General features: G+C 60.0%; 2 protein-coding genes across 3 annotated transcripts in view; one reads left to right on the top strand and one right to left on the bottom strand.

Annotated features, from left to right (window-relative positions):
• The first annotated feature begins 10 nt into the window (after positions 1 to 10).
• On the top strand, positions 11 to 6,808 carry TESC (tescalcin). Of its 2 annotated transcripts, none has more exons than XM_040080894.2 (8): positions 11 to 115; positions 3,510 to 3,579; positions 5,190 to 5,270; positions 5,573 to 5,634; positions 5,707 to 5,768; positions 5,849 to 5,956; positions 6,383 to 6,430; positions 6,533 to 6,808. In XM_040080894.2, exons 1-8 carry the CDS (start codon positions 58 to 60, stop codon positions 6,608 to 6,610), a joined length of 567 nt encoding a protein of 188 aa, XP_039936828.1. In that variant the 5' UTR covers positions 11 to 57; the 3' UTR covers positions 6,611 to 6,808. The 2 variants fall into 2 exon arrangements, with proteins under 2 accessions (XP_039936828.1, XP_039936827.1); XM_040080893.2 differs by having other exon boundaries at positions 5,495 to 5,634.
• A 5,237-nt stretch (positions 6,809 to 12,045) lies between these two features.
• The window catches only part of FBXW8 (F-box and WD repeat domain containing 8), a 53,505-nt gene continuing 45,845 nt past the window's right edge, over positions 12,046 to 19,705 (bottom strand). The window contains exons 9-11 of the mRNA XM_040081011.2: positions 16,819 to 16,992; positions 14,245 to 14,361; positions 12,046 to 13,570 (exon numbers count right to left, since the gene is read on the bottom strand). Of these exons, the coding sequence (XP_039936945.1) occupies positions 13,426 to 13,570; positions 14,245 to 14,361; positions 16,819 to 16,992 (436 nt within the window). The 3' untranslated portion in view covers positions 12,046 to 13,425. The remainder of the gene's footprint in view (positions 13,571 to 14,244; positions 14,362 to 16,818; positions 16,993 to 19,705) is intronic.

Here is a 19,705-nt window from a genome sequence, read left to right as displayed (position 1 = left end):
AAAAGCGGCGGCGGCTCCGGTGCAGCGCCCGCGGCGCTGCTCCCGGCACGGCCCGGGATGGGCTCGGCGCACTCCGTGCCCGCCGAGATGCGGGAGCTGGCCGACAGGACGGGCTGTGAGTACCGGGCACCCTCGGGAACCTCGGCCGGGCGAGGCCGCTGCCGCCCCCAGCCTCAGCCCGGCCCGGAGCCCCCGGCCCCGCCGGAGGGGACAGCGGGTCCGGCCCCGCAGGGACACATCGCCCGCGGGGCTGCAGGAGGGAGGGGGGCGCGGGGAATGTCACCTGCGTGGCCGGGGGGCTGCAGGAGGTGACGCCGGAGCAGGGGAGGGGGATGCGGGACGCGTGGTGTCACCCGCCGAGAGGATGCAGGAAATGTCGCCCGGGGAAGGTGCCCAGGTGTCACCTGGGGTGGGGGAGAGCGGGATGTGACAGCCGGGGGATGGAGCGGGGGAAGGGCGCGGGGGATAACGGGGGGTAGCGCTGTCACCAGAGGGTGCCAGCACGTCACCCCGGCCGTGCGGCCGTGTCCCCGGTGCCACCACGCCACCAGCCGGGGCGTCGAGCGGCCACACGTGCGAGCCCCAGCCAGGCTGTGCCCACCCGCGCCGCCCCGCAGGGAATCGTCCCCGCACGGCAGCTCTGCCCCGGAGCCACCGGGCCGTGACACCCCCGGGGCTGCTCCGGGGCGCCGCGCTCCGTGCTCTGGGATGGAGGGAGCAGCAGGGAAAGGAGCAGGGACACGGCTCAGGGCTCCCCGCAGGCAGCGGGGCGTGGGACGGGGATGTCGCGTCCGTCCTGGGAAGTGTCACCGCTCCGGGCACGGGGAGTGGGGTGTTCCCTCCTGGATCCTGCAGCTCCGGCCGTGCCGAGCCGCTGCCACGGAGGGAGGGCTGAGGAACGGCTCTGCCCACGGCCGAGGGGTCTGACAGGGTCTGTGACTGTCCCCAGCGCTGCTGCTGCTCCTGGGGTCACATCTCCCTTCATCCCCCTCCTCCTCCTCCTCCCCGAGGTTGGGCTGAGCCCCCGCACCCACCGAGCACCCCGGGGCGCTCAGGAGCTTGGGGAGCCCAGGGTGGGAGGAGGTTTTTGGGACCCTGCCGCAGCATCTCCGCCTGCCCGCGGGAGGCTCCTGCCCCGGTGCCCCTGAATCAACCCCAGGGCAACACCCAAAAATCTCGTCGAAACCAGAGGAGGGAGGGCAGGGGGAACCCAGAACTCCACGCCATGACTGGGGCGGACTCCCTGTGCTCCCCGAAGTGCTCACAGAGCACTGCGCTGTGGCTGCTGCCAAAATCCCTGGGAATTGAGGGGATTTGCAGCCTCGCTGCTGCCGTCCGACCTCGTGCGGGGCACTGCGGCCACACCGGGTCCCCCGGGAGGAGCAGGGACAGGGCAGAACCCCCTGGAGGGGCCCGTGGCTTGCTCCTTCTCCCCCCTGGAGGGGCACCCTGAGGTGCTGCTCGGGGCCGGCTCCCCTCCATCCCTCCCTCCCTCCCTCCCTCTCTCCGTGTGCTCCATCCCGAAGCTGCAGCAGCGTCTGCCGGGCTGAGGTGGCTCTTCCCGGGATGCCGTGACTCCCCGCAGCCAGGCTGGTCCTGCAGGGAGGGCTGAGCCCCCCCAGTGCTCCTTTCCCGGGGATGCTCTTTGCTCCAGCAACACAAACCCCGCAAGGCTGGGAACAGCCCAGCTCCCTTTGGTTTAAATCCCATTTTTCCCCCATTAGCAGAAGCTGCCGTGCTTGGACACGGGCCCGCAGCATCAGGGATGCTTCTCAGGGATACGAGCAGCCTCTGCTGCCCTTGAGCCAGCCCTTCTTCCAGCAAAGCTTTTGCCTTTTCTGCAGATTTTCCCTATTTTTTTTTTTCTGGAAAGCAGCCGAGCGCTGCCACCTTTACAGGACAGAGCGATGCTGGAGCCTGGCCCTGAGAGGAAAACCCGGGATTGGGGAGAGAGGGAGGAAAATCCTCATCCAGCCTTTCAGGGCTGGCCCAACCGTGAGCACCCAGCTCAGCTCTTGGTGCCTGGGACATTTTTCTGAGACTTCAAAGCTTGGTGCACACCAGTCCCAGATGCTGAAGTCTTGGTGGCCCAGCTGCTCCCATGGTGACGGCGATGTCGTCAGGGCAGAGAGTGAAAGGTCACTTCTCCAAAATTCCAAAATTGGAAAGCAAAGTCCGGGGAAAGTTTCCATGGGTGCGTGTGGACAGCAGCAGAGCAGCAGCCAGCGGGGATCAGGGGAGAAAACATCCAAAGGATGGATCCCTGGGGCCTGGGCATCACCAGCTGGGAGCCAGGGGGTTCAGGGGGGTGAATAAAGGGGGTTTGGAGCCCGTGCTGCAGGGTGCAGGCTCAGCCTGCTGCGATCTCCGGGCTCCTCACCGAGGGCTGTGGAGGCTCAGCCCCGCTGATCAATAGGGTTGCTATTTCCAGGCTGTGAAGCAGCAGTCGGGAAAGCAAAGGACATTATTTAAACATCATAAAAAGGAGCGAGGGAGGCAGCTCAGCCCAGCTCTGACCCTGCTGTGCGCTGCAATTAACCCTTTGCAACCCCCTCGGAGACACTTTGATGTGGTTTTGTGTCTCTCCACCGTGCCAGGAGTGGCTGATTTCCACTGCTGGGGCAGCCCTGCCCCGTGCCCGGCCCCAGCCGGGGTTCAGGAGCCTGTGGGTCCAGCTGGTGCCCAGACAGACTCCCCCAGCTCCCAGAGACACAGCTCCAAACACTTCCCTGCCTCCTGGGAATGGCCCCTGTCAATATTTGCACAGGAGTCAGGCTCTCTGGGGTTACAGCCTGGTTTCAGCCCCTGGGGAAGATAAACTCACCTGTGCCAGGGGTCAGGGCAGTGGGGAGGTGCTGCTGAGCCTCAGGCTGGAGCCCCAGCACCTGTGGGGCTCGAAGGGTCCCCCCTTCCAGCCCTGGGGATGGGGTCGGTGCAGCCCTGGGGCAGTGCCCACCCCGGGGGTTTGTGGTTCACCCTGAGCAGCGGCCGCAGTTTCAAAGCCAGGCGTTGATTTTGGGGCGCTGCCGTGCCCCCTCCGTGTCCTTTCCCCTGCCCTGGCAAGGGGAAGGTCGCTGCTGTCAGGATTTCTGATCCCAGAGTTATTTCCAGCAGCAGCCACGGCTGCGGACACGGAGGAACCTCCTGGCTCCAGGCAGAGCTGTCCTGGGCACGGCCGTGCCCACGGTGCCAGCAGCCCCAGAGGGAATGCCAAGCCTGTTCCAACGGCCTGGCACCAGGGATCCTGGCCTGGGATCCCCCTGTGCCATCCCGTGCTGTGCTGGGCCGGGGCGTTTCCTGCAGACCGGGACAGGGCTCCTCCAGCCCTCGGCACCGTCCTGCCAGCGCAGGGCACAGCGGAGCCACCAGAGGGAAATGGGGCTGGCACCGCTGTGCCCGGAGCGCCCAGGGCCCTGCCCCGCTGCGGGGACGGGCACAGGCACGGCCGGGTGTCCCGAGGCTCCCCCCGTGTCACCTGTCACCTGTCACCTCTCTCCTTCCCCTGGCAGTCACCTCGGAGCAGATCGAGCACCTGCACCGGCGCTTCAAGCAGCTGAGCCAGGACCAGCTGACAATCCGGTACAGTGCGGGAATCCCAGCCCCATGGGGATCCCAGCCCCACGGCGATCCCAGCCCCACGGCGATCCCAGCCCCATGGGGATCCCAGCCCCACTGCAATCCCAGCCCCACGGCAATCCCAGCCCCACGGCAATCCCAGCCCCATGGGGATCCCAGCCCCACGGCAATCCCAGCCCCACGGCAATCCCAGCCCCACGGCGATCCCAGCCCCATGGGGATCCCAGCCCCACGGCAATCCCAGCCCCATGGGGATCCCAGCCCCATGGCAATCCCAGCCCCACGGCGATCCCAGCCCCATGGGGATCCCAGCCCCACGACAATCCCAGCCCCATGGGGATCCCAGCCCCATGGCAATCCCAGCCCCACTGCAATCCCAGCCCCACTGCAATCCCAGCCCCATGGGGATCCCAGCCCCATGGCGATCCCAGCCCCATGGGGATCCCAGCCCCACGGCAATCCCAGCCCCATGGCAATCCCAGCCCCACGGCAATCCCAGCCCCATGGGGATCCCAGCCCCACCGCAATCCCAGCCCCATGGGGATCCCAGCCCCACGGCAATCCCAGCCCCATGGCAATCCCAGCCCCACGGCAATCCCAGCCCCATGGGGATCCCAGGCCCACAGCAATCTCAGCCCCATGGCAATCCCAGCCCCACGGCAATCCCAGCCCCACGGCAATCCCAGCCCCACCACAATCCCAGCCCCATGGCAATCCCAGCCCCACAGCAATTCCATCCCCATGGCAATCCCAGCCCCACGGGAATCCCAGCCCCACTGCAATCCCAGCCCCACTGCAATCCCAGCCCCACGACAATCCCAGCCCCATGGCAATCCCAGCCCCATGGCAATCCCAGCCCCATGGCAATCCCAGCCCCACGGCAATCCCAGCCCCACAGCCGGGGCACCCCCAGCATCTCCCCCTTCCCTGGGCTGCCCGAGGGAGCCAATCCTGGGCTGGAATTCCGAGTGCCCTTCCCGGCCATCCCCAGCCGTGCTGAGCCGGCTCCTGCAGCGCGGCCTCGCCGATATTCCAAGGAAAACACACAATGGCGCAGTGGCCTCGGAGAGGAGCGCTCCTGACAAACACCTCCTCACCCCCCGGCTTTAAAACCCATTTTGGGGAGGAAGGGGGGGTTCCAGGTGCTCTGGTCGCTCTCCTCAGTGGCTGCACAGGGAATTGTCACCCCGGGAGATCTCCAGCTGCTCCCTCCTCCCGGGGTTGTTCCTTGGCTCCTTGGCTTTATAAATCGTGGAGAGCAAACGCCTGGCGCGGGCTCAGCTGGAAGCGGAGGGGAGGGTGGGCAGCAGGATCTCCTTCCTGTGCCTTGCTGAGCCCTGTTTGAGGCCTTCATCCCGGGAAAACTCTAAAATCAATCCACGGCAGGTGGGGCCCTGCAAAGGGCCCCGGTGCCATTTCCAGGGCTTCCCAAAAGTTTGTTTTAGCGGGACAAAATCCCTGAGCACAGCCCTGCTCTCAGCTGGGCTTTTATCCAAAAGCTCTTTGTTGTCCCGTGGTTGCTTTGGAAGGAAGGGGCCGGGTCTCTCGGTGATGCCAGGGCCTCTCCCTCCTCTCCATCCCCTCACTCTCTGGGCTCTCTGTCCCCTCTGCAGCAAGGAGAACTTTGACAGCATTCCCGACCTGGAGTTCAACCCAATCCGAGGGAAAATCGTCCACGCCTTTTTTGACAAGAGGTGAGAACCCCCCAGCAGCCAGGGAGGGAAGATTTATCCTCTGGAAACGGGATGGGGCTGGGCAGGGATCTTCTCCCTAAAGTCTGGGGTGGGACCAGGTGGAAAATGAGACATTTAAGCTAAATCTTAGGGACAAACCAAGCCTAAAGCTTTGCTGGGGGTGCTCCGGGCTTGGGAGCGGGTGCCTGGGGGCTCCTGGTCACCCTGGGCTCCGGCACCCCCAGGAACCTGCGGCAGGAGTCGGACGGGCTGGCGGATGAGATCAACTTCGAGGACTTCCTGACCATCATGTCCTACTTCAGACCCATCGAGATGGACATGGACGAGGAGCAGCTCGACCGCTTCCGGAAGGAGAAGCTGAAATGTGCGGCTCCGGCAGAGCCCGGGGCTGGGGGTGGCGGGAAGGGGCTGCCCTGACCCCGCCCTGTCCCCCCAGTCCTGTTCCACATGTACGACTCGGACCACGACGGGAAGATCACCCTGCAGGAGTACAGAAATGTAACCCGGGCTCCTCCTGCCCCCTCCCCGTGCCCGTCCCCCCCGACTCCCGGGCCCGGCGCTCACGCTGTGCCCCGCAGGTGGTGGAGGAGCTGCTCTCGGGGAACCCCCACCTGGAGAAGGAATCGGCTCGGTCCATCGCCGACGGGGCGATGATGGAGGCAGCCAGCATCTGTGTGGGACAAATGGTGGGAGCCTGCGCTGGGAGCCGCTGCCCTGCCCTGCCCTGCCCTGCCCTGCCCTGCCCTGCCCTGCCCTGCCCTGAGGGGCTGTGCTGGCAGCAGAAATGGGGCTGGAACGTGTCCCTGCTTCCCAGGGCAGCTCCCTGTCCCGGGGCTGCTTTGGCTGGAGGTGTTTTTGCAGGCGGCAGCTCGCAGGGTGATGTTTTCTGGTGAGAAGAGGCCAGGGGGGATCAGCGAACAGCATCCCATAAATCCCCCTCCTTACTGCTTATGAAAAAGCTGCTCCTTGCAGCCGTGGGGTCTGGGAGCCAGTTTGGGGCTGGCCATGGGGTACAGGGCACTGGGGACCCATGGGAGACGTGTCCCTCATCCCCGGGGTCACCCCTGGGCCACCCTGGGGCTGCTGCGATGTTTCCTCTCTCACCGCCGCAGGGCCCGGACCAGGTGTACGAGGGCATCACCTTCGAGGATTTCCTGAAGGTCGGTGACATCTGCGCTCGTGTTCCCTGGAGGAGGGGCCCGGGCGGGCACAGGGAGCAGCGGGCACAGCCCCCGGCCCCGCTCAGCCCCGGGCCCTGGCAGATGTGGCAGGGCATCGACATCGAGACCAAGATGCACGTCCGCTTCCTCAACGTGGACACCATCGCTCACTGCTACTGAGGAGGGGCAGCAGCAGCAGCAGGAGGAGGAGGAGGAGGAGGAGGAGGAGGCGGACCCACAGCAGCTCCACGTCCTGGCTCCTGGCTCCCAGCTCCAGGGCTCTGCCCTGCCCGTGTGCCCGTTCCACGCTGGGGCTGCCCTCTGCTCTCTAGAAACATCAGAGGCTTTTATCTGTAATAAAAGGTATTTCTCTTTTTAGCCCTCGCTGAGAAATGCTCCGGCCATCCATCACTCCACGGTGGAGCGTTTCCCTGAGGAGAAAGCCTCCACAAATCCCGGCTGCCCCTTAAATCTGGGGTTTTAGCCTCTGCCGCGTGCTGCTGCGGGGAAGGAGCCGATCCCGGCTGTGGGGAGAGGCAGGGATGGGGATGCTGAGGGGCAGGAGGCGGGGGCAGCACCCTCAGCCCCTGCAAGGACAACCGCGTCCCACCCTGCATCCCGCAGGGAGGGCGGCGGCGGCGACGCGAGGAATATTCCCGATTTAATCCCAAACCATCCCCCGAGCCCGGAGCAGGCAGCGGGGATGGATGTGGGGATGTGGGCTCCTGGCAACCAGGTGGCTCCTGCCCCCACATGTTCCCGCTGGAACAAGGCTCCGGGGACGGGGGTTGTTTACTGGTATTAATAACTGGATGGCTCCAGGCGGGTTCCTGTCTCTAAGGCAGCCTGAGCTGGGGAGGGAGGCAGCGAGGGGGAAAAGGGCAATGGTTATTTTTAGGAAAGCAGGGGAGATTTATTTGCTTTATCAAAAAAAACGCCTTCCCCCGGTGACCCGAGCGGGCGATGGGAGCGGCGCAGCCCCGGCCGTGCTGCCAGCCCCTGCATCCCTGCGGCACCCAGCGCATCCCTGGATCAGGGCAGCGCCGCTTTCTCCTTTTCCACGTGCCTGGGGGTCTCTGCTCAGGCACCCCCGCACTGAGGGCGCCTTTGGGGTTCCCTCACGGGCTCTGTCCCCCCCGAAGCCCCGGCGTCGGTCGGGAGCCGCTGAAGCTCAGCCCGGAGCGGAGGAGAAGGACAGCCCCCCCCTGCAATGCGGTCCTGGCCCGGAGGGACATCCCGGGGCTGATCCCGGGGCACGGAGCCGAGCCCATGCCAGCCTGGGAAGGTCCCGAGCCCTGGGACAGCGCTGCCGGAGCCTGCGGGGCTGGCACGGGGAGCTGGAGCTGGGCCGGGTGCGGATGGAGCTCCCGGCTCGCCCCGAGGAGCCATTGGGCCCCACAGCCTTGGGGGGGCTCCGGGATTCCCTCCGGCTCTCCCTGGACCCCTCTGGGCACCCCCTTGTCCCGGGCACCACATCGGCACCGCCCGGGCAGAGGAACCTCCTCCTCCTCCTCCTCCTCCTCCTCCCTGTGCCGGACCCTCCGTGCTCCCTCCGCACCCCTTGCACACGAGGGTACAACATCAGCTCCTCCCCAAATCCCCAGGTTTCCGCGCCCAACCCAGGCTCCTTTCCCTGTTTTCCCACTAAAATTTCCGTCCAGACGCTGCGGGAGCTCCCCACTCCCAAATCCAGCTGCGAGCTCCGCGCTCCCGGTGCCGGGCGCCCCAAAGGTCCTGTTCTGCCCCCGAACCTCCCAGCTGGGGCTGCAGGGGTTAACACCGGATCCTACTGCCCCGATTTCCTTGGGGGAATCATCCAAGAGGGTGCAGACCAGCAAGGGCTGGGCACGCCCTGCAATGCAGGGAAGTAGAGGGAGGAGGAGGGACGATAATTATTATCCCTCGGGTTAATTAGCTGCCCCCTGATACTCGAAGCGGCGAGGGAAGTGGGGGAGGTTGGGAAACAGAGGCAGGAGCCAGCTCAAAGTGGCTGCAGCGTTTTCCCGTCGCTTGTGTTGGGAATTCCCGGTGGGAAGCGGGACGAGTGGAGAGCAGGAGGCGGGGTTGGACACAGCCGGAGGGAGGGAGGGAGGGAGCAGGGAAGCCGAGCTGACCCTCAGCCCAGCAAAGGACGGGCAGGAGCATCGCTCCAGCACCGCACGATGTTGATGTTACACACAGCGAACCCCAGCGAAACGAGGAGAGTAATCCTGAAAATCACAGGAAAAGCTGGCAGAGCCCCGGGAAGCTGGCAAGGGCGATGCTTCCGCGCAGCAGAACTCTGCGGAGCCCGGAGCGTTCCGTAAAGGATGAAGGTTCTGTTGTGGGGCCAGGACACCGAGCCCCGGCGCAGAGCTCGGTGGCAGATCCCGGCAGTGGTCAGCAGAGGGGGACTGGAAAACAGAAACTGCTTTGGCACAAATTGGGAAACTCCAGGGAGGAGGATAAAGGCTGAGCAGCATCAGAGAGAGGGGAGGCTCTGGGATTGGAGAGGGGAACAGAGCGACCCCAGGACCGGAGAAGGGGACTGAGTGACCCCGGGATTGGAGATGGGGACTGAGTGACCCCGGGATTGGAGATGGGGATGGAGTGACCACAGGATTGGAGATGGGGACTGAGTGACCCCAGCACTGGAGATGGGGACTGAGTGACCCCAGGGCTGGAGATGGGAACTGAGTGACCCCAGCACTGGAGATGGGAACTGAGTGACCCCAGGACTGGAGATGGGAACTGAGTGACCCCAGGACCGGAGATGGGGACTGAGTGACCGCAGGATTGGAGATGGGGACTGAGTGACCCCAGGACTGCAGGGCAGGGGCCCAGGGCAGGTGGCTGTTGGCACAGAGGGGACACAGCTTGAGCCATCTCCCCACCATTCCCCCTCATCCATCAGCCCCCCCGGAGCTTGGGAGTGGCAGGAGAGACCAAGGAAGGGGACACCTGCCCAGGAAGGGAGGGCAGAGCAGGAGAGCAGGAGGCAGCACAGACCCCACAACCATGGAGCTGGGGCTGCCACTGGCAGCTGACATTTCGAAGCTAAACTTTGAGCAGTTCCTCGTTCCTTTGAGTGCCACCGTCTGAGGGTGACAGAGGAAACCCCCACCTGCAGCTCTTCCAGGAAGAGGAATTTGGCCCAGAGGCTGGAGCTCCACGTTTCTGGATATAAAGCCTGCCAGTGGCACAGATCCTGACCTGGAGCATGCCCTTTCCCCCGGGTCTCCACTGCATAATCCACCAGCACTTCGTCTGCTTAGGGGGCCTGCAGTCACTGCTGCCCACCTCGCCCTCCAGCAGCAGGACACCAGCTCCACCTGCCTGGAGCTCCAGGACCATCCACAGGAGGTGGAAATGAGCAGGCAAATGGCACTGGAGGAGAAGAGGGGGCAGAGAGGACATGGACGTGTTCCTGCATCGCTTCAGCGCAGCCACACTCACCCCTCTGTGACAGCAGCCAGGACAGGGAGTGGCAGAGGCGGGCAGAGCTGGGTGGGAAAGGCCACAGGGTGGGAAAGAAAGGGGGTTCAGAGACCCCCGGAGCGCTTCTCTGTACAAAAACACACCCTGCTCCTCCTCCCACCGCTCCTCTGATCCTCAGGAGAGGGAAGGCAGCCCCCGAAACCCCGGAGTGGCTCTTCCCTCACAGACGAGGTGACTGAGGACACAAACAGGCAAAAAGCACCTGCTGGGGGCTGTGCTGGTGGCCTGACCCGGGGCAGTGGGGGTTTTCCAGCAGGGCTCTGCAGCCTGTCCTGCCCTCCAGGATGGCTGTGCCCGGCTCCCCTGGAGCTGCTCCCTGGGGCTGTGACACACACACACAGCTCCCCCTGGATCCCACACCCCCTTTGGAGCAGGGATCCCTCTCACCGGGACACAGACGCCTCTTTCCAGCTGGGGAAGCTGCCACCAGCAACGGGCACCAGAATTCTCGAGGCTTTTTGTGCCAGGCTGCCTCCTGCTGTGACGCCTTTGGATTCTTTGGCTGTCCCTGACCCCCGGCCTGTCCGGTGCCACCAGCCTGGCAGCTGGCACCAGCGTGAGCCTGGCCCCAGCCAGCTCAGTCCTCACTGCTCCAACACATCCCAACTGCAGCTCCTCCACTCCAGCCCCCAAGGCAGCGGCTTTGCCCCTCTCAGTGCCCACCCCTGGCCTGTGGGAGAAAACACCGGGCCCCTCCCTGCCACTGCCCGGTGCCAGTGGGCTGGGAAGCACAAAGGTGGCTCCTGTCCCCGGTACAGCTGGGCTGGTGACCCTGCTCCTGCTCTGGAAATGAAGGAAGAGGTTCCATTTCAATGGCCCCTGAGCCCAAAGCTCAGCAGCCTCGCTGGTGTTTGCTTCACTGCAGCACAGCGCTGCTGAGCACCCAAGGAAGCAGGACAAGGTCCCAGGGAAGCAGGACAAGGTCCCAGGGAAACAGGACAAGATCCCAGGGAAGCAGGACAAGGTCCCAGGGAAGCAGGGCAAGATCCCAGGGAAGCAGGACAAGGTCCCAGGGAAGCAGGACAAGGTCCCAGGGAAACAGGACAAGGTCCCAGGGAAGCAGGGCAAGATCCCAGGGAAGCAGGACAAGGTCCCAGGGAAACAGGACAAGGTCCCAGGGAAGCAGGGCAAGATCCCAGGGAAGCAGGGCAAGATCCCAGGGAAGCAGGACAAGGTCCCAGGGAAGCAGGGCAAGATCCCAGGGAAGCAGGGCAAGATCCCAGGGAAACAGGACAAGGTCCCAGGGAAGCAGGGCAAGGTCCCAGGGAAGCAGGGCAAGATCCCAGGGAAACAGGACAAGATCCCAGGGAAGCAGGACAAGATCCCAGGGAAACAGGACAAGGTCCCAGGGAAGCAGGGCAAGGTCCCAGGGAAGCAGGACAAGATCCCAGGGAAACAGGACAAGGTCCCAGGGAAGCAGGACAAGGTCCCAGGGAAGCAGGACAAGATCCCAGGGAAGCAGGACAAGGTCCCAGGGAAGCAGGACAAGGTCCCTTCCCCAAAGTCCCCACATGGACGCTCCCCAACATCTGATGGCCTTCATCCACATGAGGAGCGTGAGTTGAACACACACACAGCCCTCAACCTGCCTCAATTAATTCCATTAATTAACGGGGAAAAGCCCCAAAGGATCACCCCCCGGAGGAGCTGGGAGCCAGTGGGATGGGGGCCGTGGGGACTGCGAGCTCCATCTGCGCTGCAGGTGAGCCTGGACTCAAACCCAACACCTGCAGGTGCAGGTGCTGCAAATCCCCTCCCCGGTGGCTCCGGGACCCGAGGGAGAAGCGGGAATGCGGGGGAGGGCTCCGGGAAAAGGGCTCACGTGGGCACCGCACACACTTATCTGCTCCTTGCAGCAGGGAGAGGAAGGAGGAACAAAGCTGTTCCCTGATAATGAGGCGAGATAAGGAGAAGGGAGAACAAGACACGGGAGCTCTCCGTGCTCAGCACGTGGCAGAAGTCACCGCGTCGGAGCAACCCCCAAAGTCATTTATGCTACAGAAAGCATTATTTACTCGTCGGGTTTCAGCTGAACTCTTGTCCGAGCTGCGCACCCATGACGCTTCCTGCTCTTCCAGGAATGGAGGGAGGGAGCTGACCTAACAGAAGGGCAGAAGAATAAAAAACAAAACCAAAGCTTTACGAAAGATCAAGTTTATTGGTCAGACAGAATGGCTTTGCCCCTTGCGCTTTCCGTGTATCCATCACATGGGAAAAAGGTAACTGAAAAACCTGAAAGGTGAAATTTTGGCCTAGGGGTGATGGGAAACCACCCCAAGGCAAAGAAGAGCAGTGAAATGCAGCTCTGTGCAGGGCTGGCTCAGTGACTGCACGGGGCTGAAGTGCCAGCCCAGCCCCTCTCCTGCAGGTTTGGGCACATTCCTGCACCTCTGCCCAGTACCTTATACTGATTCCATTAACCCAGGGAAAAAAGGTGTCAGTTAAAACTTAACCCCAATTTAAACAGAACTGACACAGCTTTGGTTTGCACCAGTAAGTTTACAAGGGCAAATCACAATAAAATCATTTTAAATCAGTAAAAAGACCCACGCAGGACTGGAGCTCTTGTTCCCCAAACTGGTTTTACCTGTCAGTGCTACCTGGGCTTAAGGCAAAGCCTCATTCCTCGTTTCCACATGAACAGCACCTCCTGGGGCTTCCCCACAGCTCCGGGGAAGGGAAGGCACTGGTGCCACTTCATGCCTTCTGTTCCATGATCAATTCCCAGCTTGGAAGCAAGGGCAGCACTGAAAAGCCCCCAGGTGGAAGGACATGATCCAGCCAAGAGCACACCTGACAGCCTGAGCCAGCCCTTTGTCCCAGTGAACGGGGATCAGCTCACCCTGAAAGGCTCAGGGACAAAACCCCAGACAGGGGTGGACACATACGATTAGAAAACATTGAATTTTAAAGAATTGAAAAAATAATTTATTCTAAAATAATTTTGATGTGTGTGTGGCCTGCTGAGTTGCCAGGCATCCAGCCTGGCCTGGAAAACCTTCCCCTCCCTCTCTCCATCCCAATCCCTGTCCCAGCCACCGTAACCTCCTGCGCACGGTGCTGCTGTCCTGCTCCCAGGCACATTCCAATGGCCTCCAAGGAAAACAAGAACGAGCAGCTCAACGCAGCCATTTCAAACATGTGGCTCAGCACATGCTTTTCCCAAGTCCTTGGTGGTTTTTTTTCCCTCCTGGAGCTCCTCAGAGAGCTCCCAGCCTCCTGCCCCTTCAGTGTCCCACTCTGGCTTCCTGACCAAGGTGGGACCTGCAGCATCTTTCCACAACAAGCAGCAGGAATATTTTTGTTTACCCTGCAGCGTTCCTTTCCCTCCTCAGCCTCTCCACTCCACCAGGCTGGACCTCTGGCCACGTCCAGGGTGACACATCCCGACGGGGTGCTCCAGGGTCTGGGTTCCCATCCCCAGGGCTTTCTGCTGCCCACACCAGCTCTTGGGTGCTCATCCCACACGGATGTTGCTTTCCTGCGGCCCTGGCTGGCCCCAGCAGCCCAGGAGTGCCCTAGATGCTGTCGTAGGGCACTGCCAGGCCGATGTTGTAGTTGTAACCTGTCAGCTCGTCGTAGGAGGAGCGGCAGATGGGGAGGACACTGTCCACGGCCAGCTGGTCCACGGAGAACTCGTAGGAATAAATGACCCCTCGGTACCTGCGTGCAAAACAACCAGGCCACACCGTGTCACCCCAGGGGGAAAGCAAACACAGGCAGAAATCACCGGAAAAACATCTCAACTGAAAAAAGGCGATGCTGCAGGAGCTGGATAAAAAACCCCTCATCCATCCTGCGGGAGGTTGAGCGCTCCGAGCAGGGAAAGCTCCCTCCTGCCTCCCCCCAGGGCCCCAGCAAGCTGGGAAGGGCTGGTGAATCATTGCCTCCAGCCCTGCAGAGCCGTGACTGTCATCTGCTGAAACATCTCCAGGCTCTCCAGCACGGGGGAAGATAAATACATTGGTATTTGATCGTTCAATTAGCACTAACAGCCGTTTGAGATGCAAATACCAAAACCTGCAGCTTAAATGCCAGTAGTTTTCCTTTAGGAGGAGACAGCATTACTAATATTTCGAGCATGGAGAGGGCTGCATTCCCTGCCTGGCTTCAGTGGACTTTATGTTCCCCTGCTGAGAAAAAAAAAAAAGCTTATTTTTTTGTGCTCAAGCAAATCAAGAGCCAATTCATCGCCTGTTTTATAAAGCTTACCCTTAAAGTTTTTTTAATTTTATTTTTTTGCCGCTATACCCTGTCTGTAAGCGCTCTGGGTGATGACTCAGGTGCTCAGGGAGCTATTTAAAAACAAAGCAGATTGCTGAGGGCTGCTTTCTCACTTTCGGTGCAAGCTGGGGTCGTCCTCGGTGATGCTGGAGCCTCGGGGGTTCTTCTCCTCGGGGATGTTGGCAGTGATCAGGCTGTGGGAATTGAACCACACCAGGCGGACTGGATGTCTGCAAAACAACCCAGAGCACGGGGTGAGGAGTGAGGGGCCACCTGCACCGCGCTCCCCAAATCCGAGCGCTGGGAAAGGAACGGCTCTGGATCAAACACGGAGCGAGAGAAACCAGCGCCCTCCGCACGGCCGGAGCTGGGAACCGGCACTCCTGGCTCCTCCAGCCGGGAGCACATCCCGCATCTTCTATCCCCATCTAGTGGGCTCTTCCCAGAACACACGAGGAGGCCAGAAAATGCTGCTGGAAAGCCGGCAGAGGGATGGGAGGGATGGACGCGGGCTGGGCTGGCTGCCCGAAGGACTGCAGCACCCCGGGAAGGGCAGGATGCTTCCCGAAACGAGGGGAAGGACACCCCACACACTGAGCTGGTTTAGAAATGAGCGATAAGGCACAAGCTAAGAGCCATGGAGTGGGGAGGGACTCTCAGGGATCACTGATCCAGCTCTGTCCCTGCCCAGACCCCCCACCAATCCCACCCTGGGCATCCCTGGCAGCGCTGTCCAAAGGCTCCTGGAGCTCTGGCAGCCTCGGGGCCGTGCCCATTCCCTGGGGAGCCTGGGCAGTGCCAGCACCCTCTGGGGAAGAACCTTTCCTGATCTCCAGCCTCAGCCTGCCCTGGCCCAGCTCCAGCCATGCCCTGGGTGCTGTCCCTGTCCCAGAGCAGAGATCGGAGCTGCCCTTGGGAGGAGCTGCAGCCCCTGGTGAGGTCTGAGCTCAGCCTCCTCTGCTCCAGCTGAACATTCCAGAAGCCCTCAGCCCCTCCAGACCCTTCCCCATCCTCGTGTCCCTCCTTTGGACACTCGAGCCAGGTCCTCATTCCTTTCCCTCTCACGGCGAGTAACCGACCCCAAACCCCAAGAACAGCACTTTCTGTTCAAGCAGCAGTCACTTCTCAGATGAGGATGGCTCATCTTCACACCCCAAATGTGTCTCCTGTCACCTCCCTCAGCTCCTGCTCCTGTTTCCCATTCCTGGCACGGGGCCAAAGGCAGGGATAAGAGCACACACCACCTTATCTGGGAAAGTCTTTTGATTGAAGTGATCCCTTCTGACTACTCCATAGATTAAACACTGTTTTCTACATGTTTAATCTAATGGTTTCACTTGGAGTGCATCCCTGAGCTCAGCCCTGCCCTGCCTGCCCTCCTCCTGGAGCAGCATTAATGAGCATGCCAGGGAGACAATCAATGGAATATTGTCCCTAATGCATCAGCCACATCACAACAGGCTTTATCATTGCCAGGGTCAACACAGAAAGTGATACCTGCTATTAATCAATGACAACTCCAGCTTGAACTTCCCTGCCTGTAAATATCTCATCTAGCTCCCCTTCGGGGAAGATGCATGAAAAATAATAATAAAAAAAGAAATCAGGATTTATATGTCCGTTTTATGGATATCACCCAGACTTACAAGGGGCTAAATCCTCGAGTCTTTATCCAAACAAAGCCTGGGAATTGTGCTGTGATCAGGAAATCTTCATTCAGCTGTACAGAGTGTCAGCTCCAGGATGCTGATCTCTGCTTGTGCTTTGAGTACTGTGCTCCTTGTGCTCAGTACAAACTGGTATTTCAATATTTAAATGAGTTTAAATGCTCTGATCATTCACCATTAAGGGAATGTGTGGATGAGGTGAACACAGGGATTGTGATGGATACACTGGATGGAGACAGCCAGAACCAGTCACTCTCTAAACAGCCAGTCCAGCACTTTAAACCCAAGATTCCATAACTGAATAGAGGCTGGGGCAGGGAGAGGTCACTGACTGAACTCCATGGAAAATCCAGGGGGAATCAATGCCTTAAGTTCTATCTTTGCTGTGTTTCAGGTTCTGCGCTGCCCAGGTGCAGCTCTGAGCTCACACTCAGGGTCACTCAGCTCTCTGCACACAGCAGGGACACAAAAAAATCCTGCTCCTGCTGCACACCAAGGAAACTTCCAGCCCAAAAGCACAAACAAGGGTGGCTGGAGGGAGGAACAAGAAGGATGGGACCTCACAACCTGGAGCTGGAATTGGACAATTAAACCCCAATATGCAAATGGGCCACAACTTACAAAAAATGTAAGATCTCGAGACTGGTCAGGCATTTTGTGACCATTTTGGGTCCACCCTGGGTGCAGCCCTGGCCAGGCCCTGTCCTGCCCAAGGTGGATCCTAAAGGCCTTTCAATAAATCTCTGCTTTATTCTCCAGCTCTGTCCAGTCTCTGTTCCAGCTCAGCCTGCCCAAGGCATCAGAACAACTTCCCAGCTCCCCAACATCGACTGAAACACTCAGCTAAGGAGCAAAAAGGCCACGACAGCTAAAGGCCCCCTCAGAAACACACAGAGCTCCAGCTGGGGACACAACCTGTCCCCAAAGCACACGGAAACCCCACAGAACTCCCCCAAACCACCTCATCCCCGCACCCTCCTTCCAGCCCTGATAACCCCTGGGTCCCCCAGCCCGAGTTACCTGGCGTGCATCTCCCAGAGCTTGGCGGCCATGCGCTGGTCCCACACGCACACCAGGCCCTCCTCCCCTCCGCTCACCATCTTCCACTCGTCCATCTGCACCGCCGACACTCCCAGCTGGTGGCCGTACACGGAGCACGCGGCCTGGCCGCGCCGCAGGTCAAACACCCGCACCCTGAGAGGGGAAAAACGGCCATGGAAACGGCTCTGGGCGTGGGGTCTGATGGCACAAGGAATTTGGGGTTATGGAAATCCATCTGGGACAGCAGCGCTGCTGCTGCTGCTCCACGGCTGGAAAATCAGTGAGGCCCCAGCACTGAATTTACACCCTGACTTCTGTTAGCAAAGATCTTTACCGGGCAGATTTCTCCCACCTGTCTGAGTCTTTACAGGTTCGAGGAGCTAAAGAGGGCTCTGGGGTCTCAGCACAGGAGGGACCTGGAGCTGCTGGAGAGTCCATAGGAGGCCATGGAGCTGCTCCCAGGGCTGGAGCCCCTCTGCTCTGGAGCCAGGCTGGGAGAGCTGGGGGTGCTCACCTGGAGAGGAGAAGGCTCCAGGGAGAGCTCAGAGCCCCTGGCAGGGCCTAAAGGGGCTCCAGGAGAGCTGGAGAGGGGCTGGGGACAAGGGCTGGAGGGACAGGACACAGGGAATGGCTTCCAGTGCCAGAGGGCAGGGCTGGATGGGAGATTGGGCAGGAATTGTTCCCTGGCAGGGTGGGCAGGGCCTGGCACAGGGTGCCCAGAGCAGCTGTGGCTGCCCCTGGATCCCTGGCAGTGCCAAGGCCAGGTTGGACACTGGGGCTTGGAGCAGCCTGGGACAGTGGGAGGTGTCCCTGCCCATGGCAGGGGTGGAACAGGATGAGCTTTAAGGTCTCTCCCCAACCATTTCATAACTCCATGAGTTATGATCTAAAATAAAAGTGAAATGTGGAGAAAGCTCCTCTCTCTGTGCCTCCCAAATCCTCAGCAATGCCATGAGCCATGAAACACCTGTTTTGAGCTCACTATTAACACACCCCGCATCCACTACGGACAAGGGTTGATATTATTACCAGGATCAGGGGAAGGATTATTAGTGCAAAGATTTCAGAGGAGATTACAAGTGTAGCAATTCAAAAAAGACAGGGAATTACAGGTTCATACCCTTGATTTAACCACCAATAGTCAAAGCAAGCACCCAGCAGCCAGGATCTGCTTTGACTTCAAAAGCACAACGGACTGTGGACAGTTTTTAGGTACATCTGATTTTTGGACACTATCGGCCACCCAGACAAAGCATAAATTGAAGATTCAGCCAGAAGCAGAACTACAGACAAAGACCACTGCTATGAGACCACAGTACCAGTTAGAGCTAATGGTGTTAAGTTTTAAACCCAGCTCATATCACCAAGGAGTGTGGGGTTTGATCCTTATTTATCGAGATTAAGAGATAAAGCAAAGTACATACATTAAAAAAAAATGCAGCAAGTGAAAACAGAAGGAAAGGGGAAATATTGATCTCAGATTTGAGAAGAAGCCAGAGCAAGTTCCTCCCAGCTGATGGCTATCAGGAACAAACCCATCAGGTACACATTAATTCCAGAAAAAGCCAAAACACACTTGTTCCAACACATTAACTGCGCTTCATTCCACACCCCTGCTACGATCCTAATGGTGCTGCAAGCCCTTCCTCTCCCCTTCTCCAGCCGAGATTGCATCATATGATTTTACAAATAACACATTTCAGGGGCTGAGAGACAAGGCAGCAGAGCAGTCCAGAGCTCCAGCAGAGCAGCATCCATCTGAGGAGGAGGAGAACGCGCTGCAGCAGGGCGAGGAGCGCTCCGTGTGGAACAGCCCATCCCGCAGCGTGAGGGGGAAAGGATTCCTCGCTTCCCACAGCTCCAGCAGAGCAGCTCTGGCTCTGGGAAAGGATGGGGTGTTTGGAAGGGCTCTCTCCTGGAGCTCTCCCCGCTGTCCTGTGTGTGTTCTCACAGCTCCTGTTTGGAAAGCACAAGATCCCGGCGAGCCCTGCTTATCCCATGAGGATTTCAGGCAGGTGTCCGTGCCGGCACACCCCTGGGAGAACCAGAGGCACACTTGGCTGCTCAGATGTGCCTCGAGGAGAAAAAGGAACGGTGTTCTGCCAATCTCACATGATGCTGTAACACAGACCTGGCCCAGCACGTCCTGCCCGGACAGCTGGGCTCAGTGGGAGCACCTCAGACTCATCCCAGCTCCAGGGCGGTGTTCTCCAGGCCAGGCTTGGACCCTCCTGTCAGACTGCCTTGGGAGTGAGCTGCCTGGCCTCCAGGAGGGCAAGGAATACGTTTGGAACCACACCTTGCTGGGTTTGCCATATGTTTGCTTTCCCAAGGCTCCTCTCCACCCCAGCTTGCACCCAGGAAAAGCAGGATCAGCACACGCTCCCTGCTGGGAGGCCTCTTGCAAAGCACAGCTCAGGAATCAAATCAATCAGCAGCGCTTCAGCAGGAATTCTGGATGGAAAGACAGATTTTACAGGTCCTACCAAAACCAATTTGCAAGTGTTACTTTTCAAAATCATGGTTTTGTGTAAAAGAAGAGCAGAGTCAAGTGAAACTGGGAAATTGCTGTATTTAATTTAAGCAATGACTGCTCCCTCTGGCCAGCAGCAGCCTGAACTCCCATGGCAAGGTTATTAAACTCACTCCATAATATGGCCATGGAGATTCCAGTCTCGTTCCCCCTGTGGATGCCCAGCACCTTCCTGCAGCATGACCGGAGGATCTGACCTCTGAGATATTCTGCTCCAGCCTCCTGGATGCCCAACTTACCTTCATCCCTGACTCCTTGCTGTTCTAGTGACACCCAACCCCCTGAACTCAGTCAGTGCTAAGGCTGAAAACCCCTAAAGCTTTCTGGAGGGGA

Source organism: Hirundo rustica, chromosome 17 (assembly GCF_015227805.2).
Source record: "Hirundo rustica isolate bHirRus1 chromosome 17, bHirRus1.pri.v3, whole genome shotgun sequence".
Taxonomy (NCBI): Eukaryota; Metazoa; Chordata; class Aves; order Passeriformes; family Hirundinidae; genus Hirundo; species Hirundo rustica.
Note: the sequence above shows the minus strand (reverse complement) of the source record. Positions and strands in the feature narration are given on the sequence as shown.

Bases quoted from the DNA above. Each gene is read 5' to 3' on its own strand.
- TESC (XM_040080893.2), top strand. From the start codon at position 58: ATGGGCTCGGCGCACTCCGTGCCCGCCGAGATGCGGGAGCTGGCCGAC. The intron at 3,580-5,189 runs GTACAGTGCGGG...TCCCCTCTGCAG, and splicing joins CAGGACCAGCTGACAATCCG to CAAGGAGAACTTTGACAGCA. The intron at 5,635-5,706 runs GTGCGGCTCCGG...CTGTCCCCCCAG, and splicing joins CCGGAAGGAGAAGCTGAAAT to TCCTGTTCCACATGTACGAC.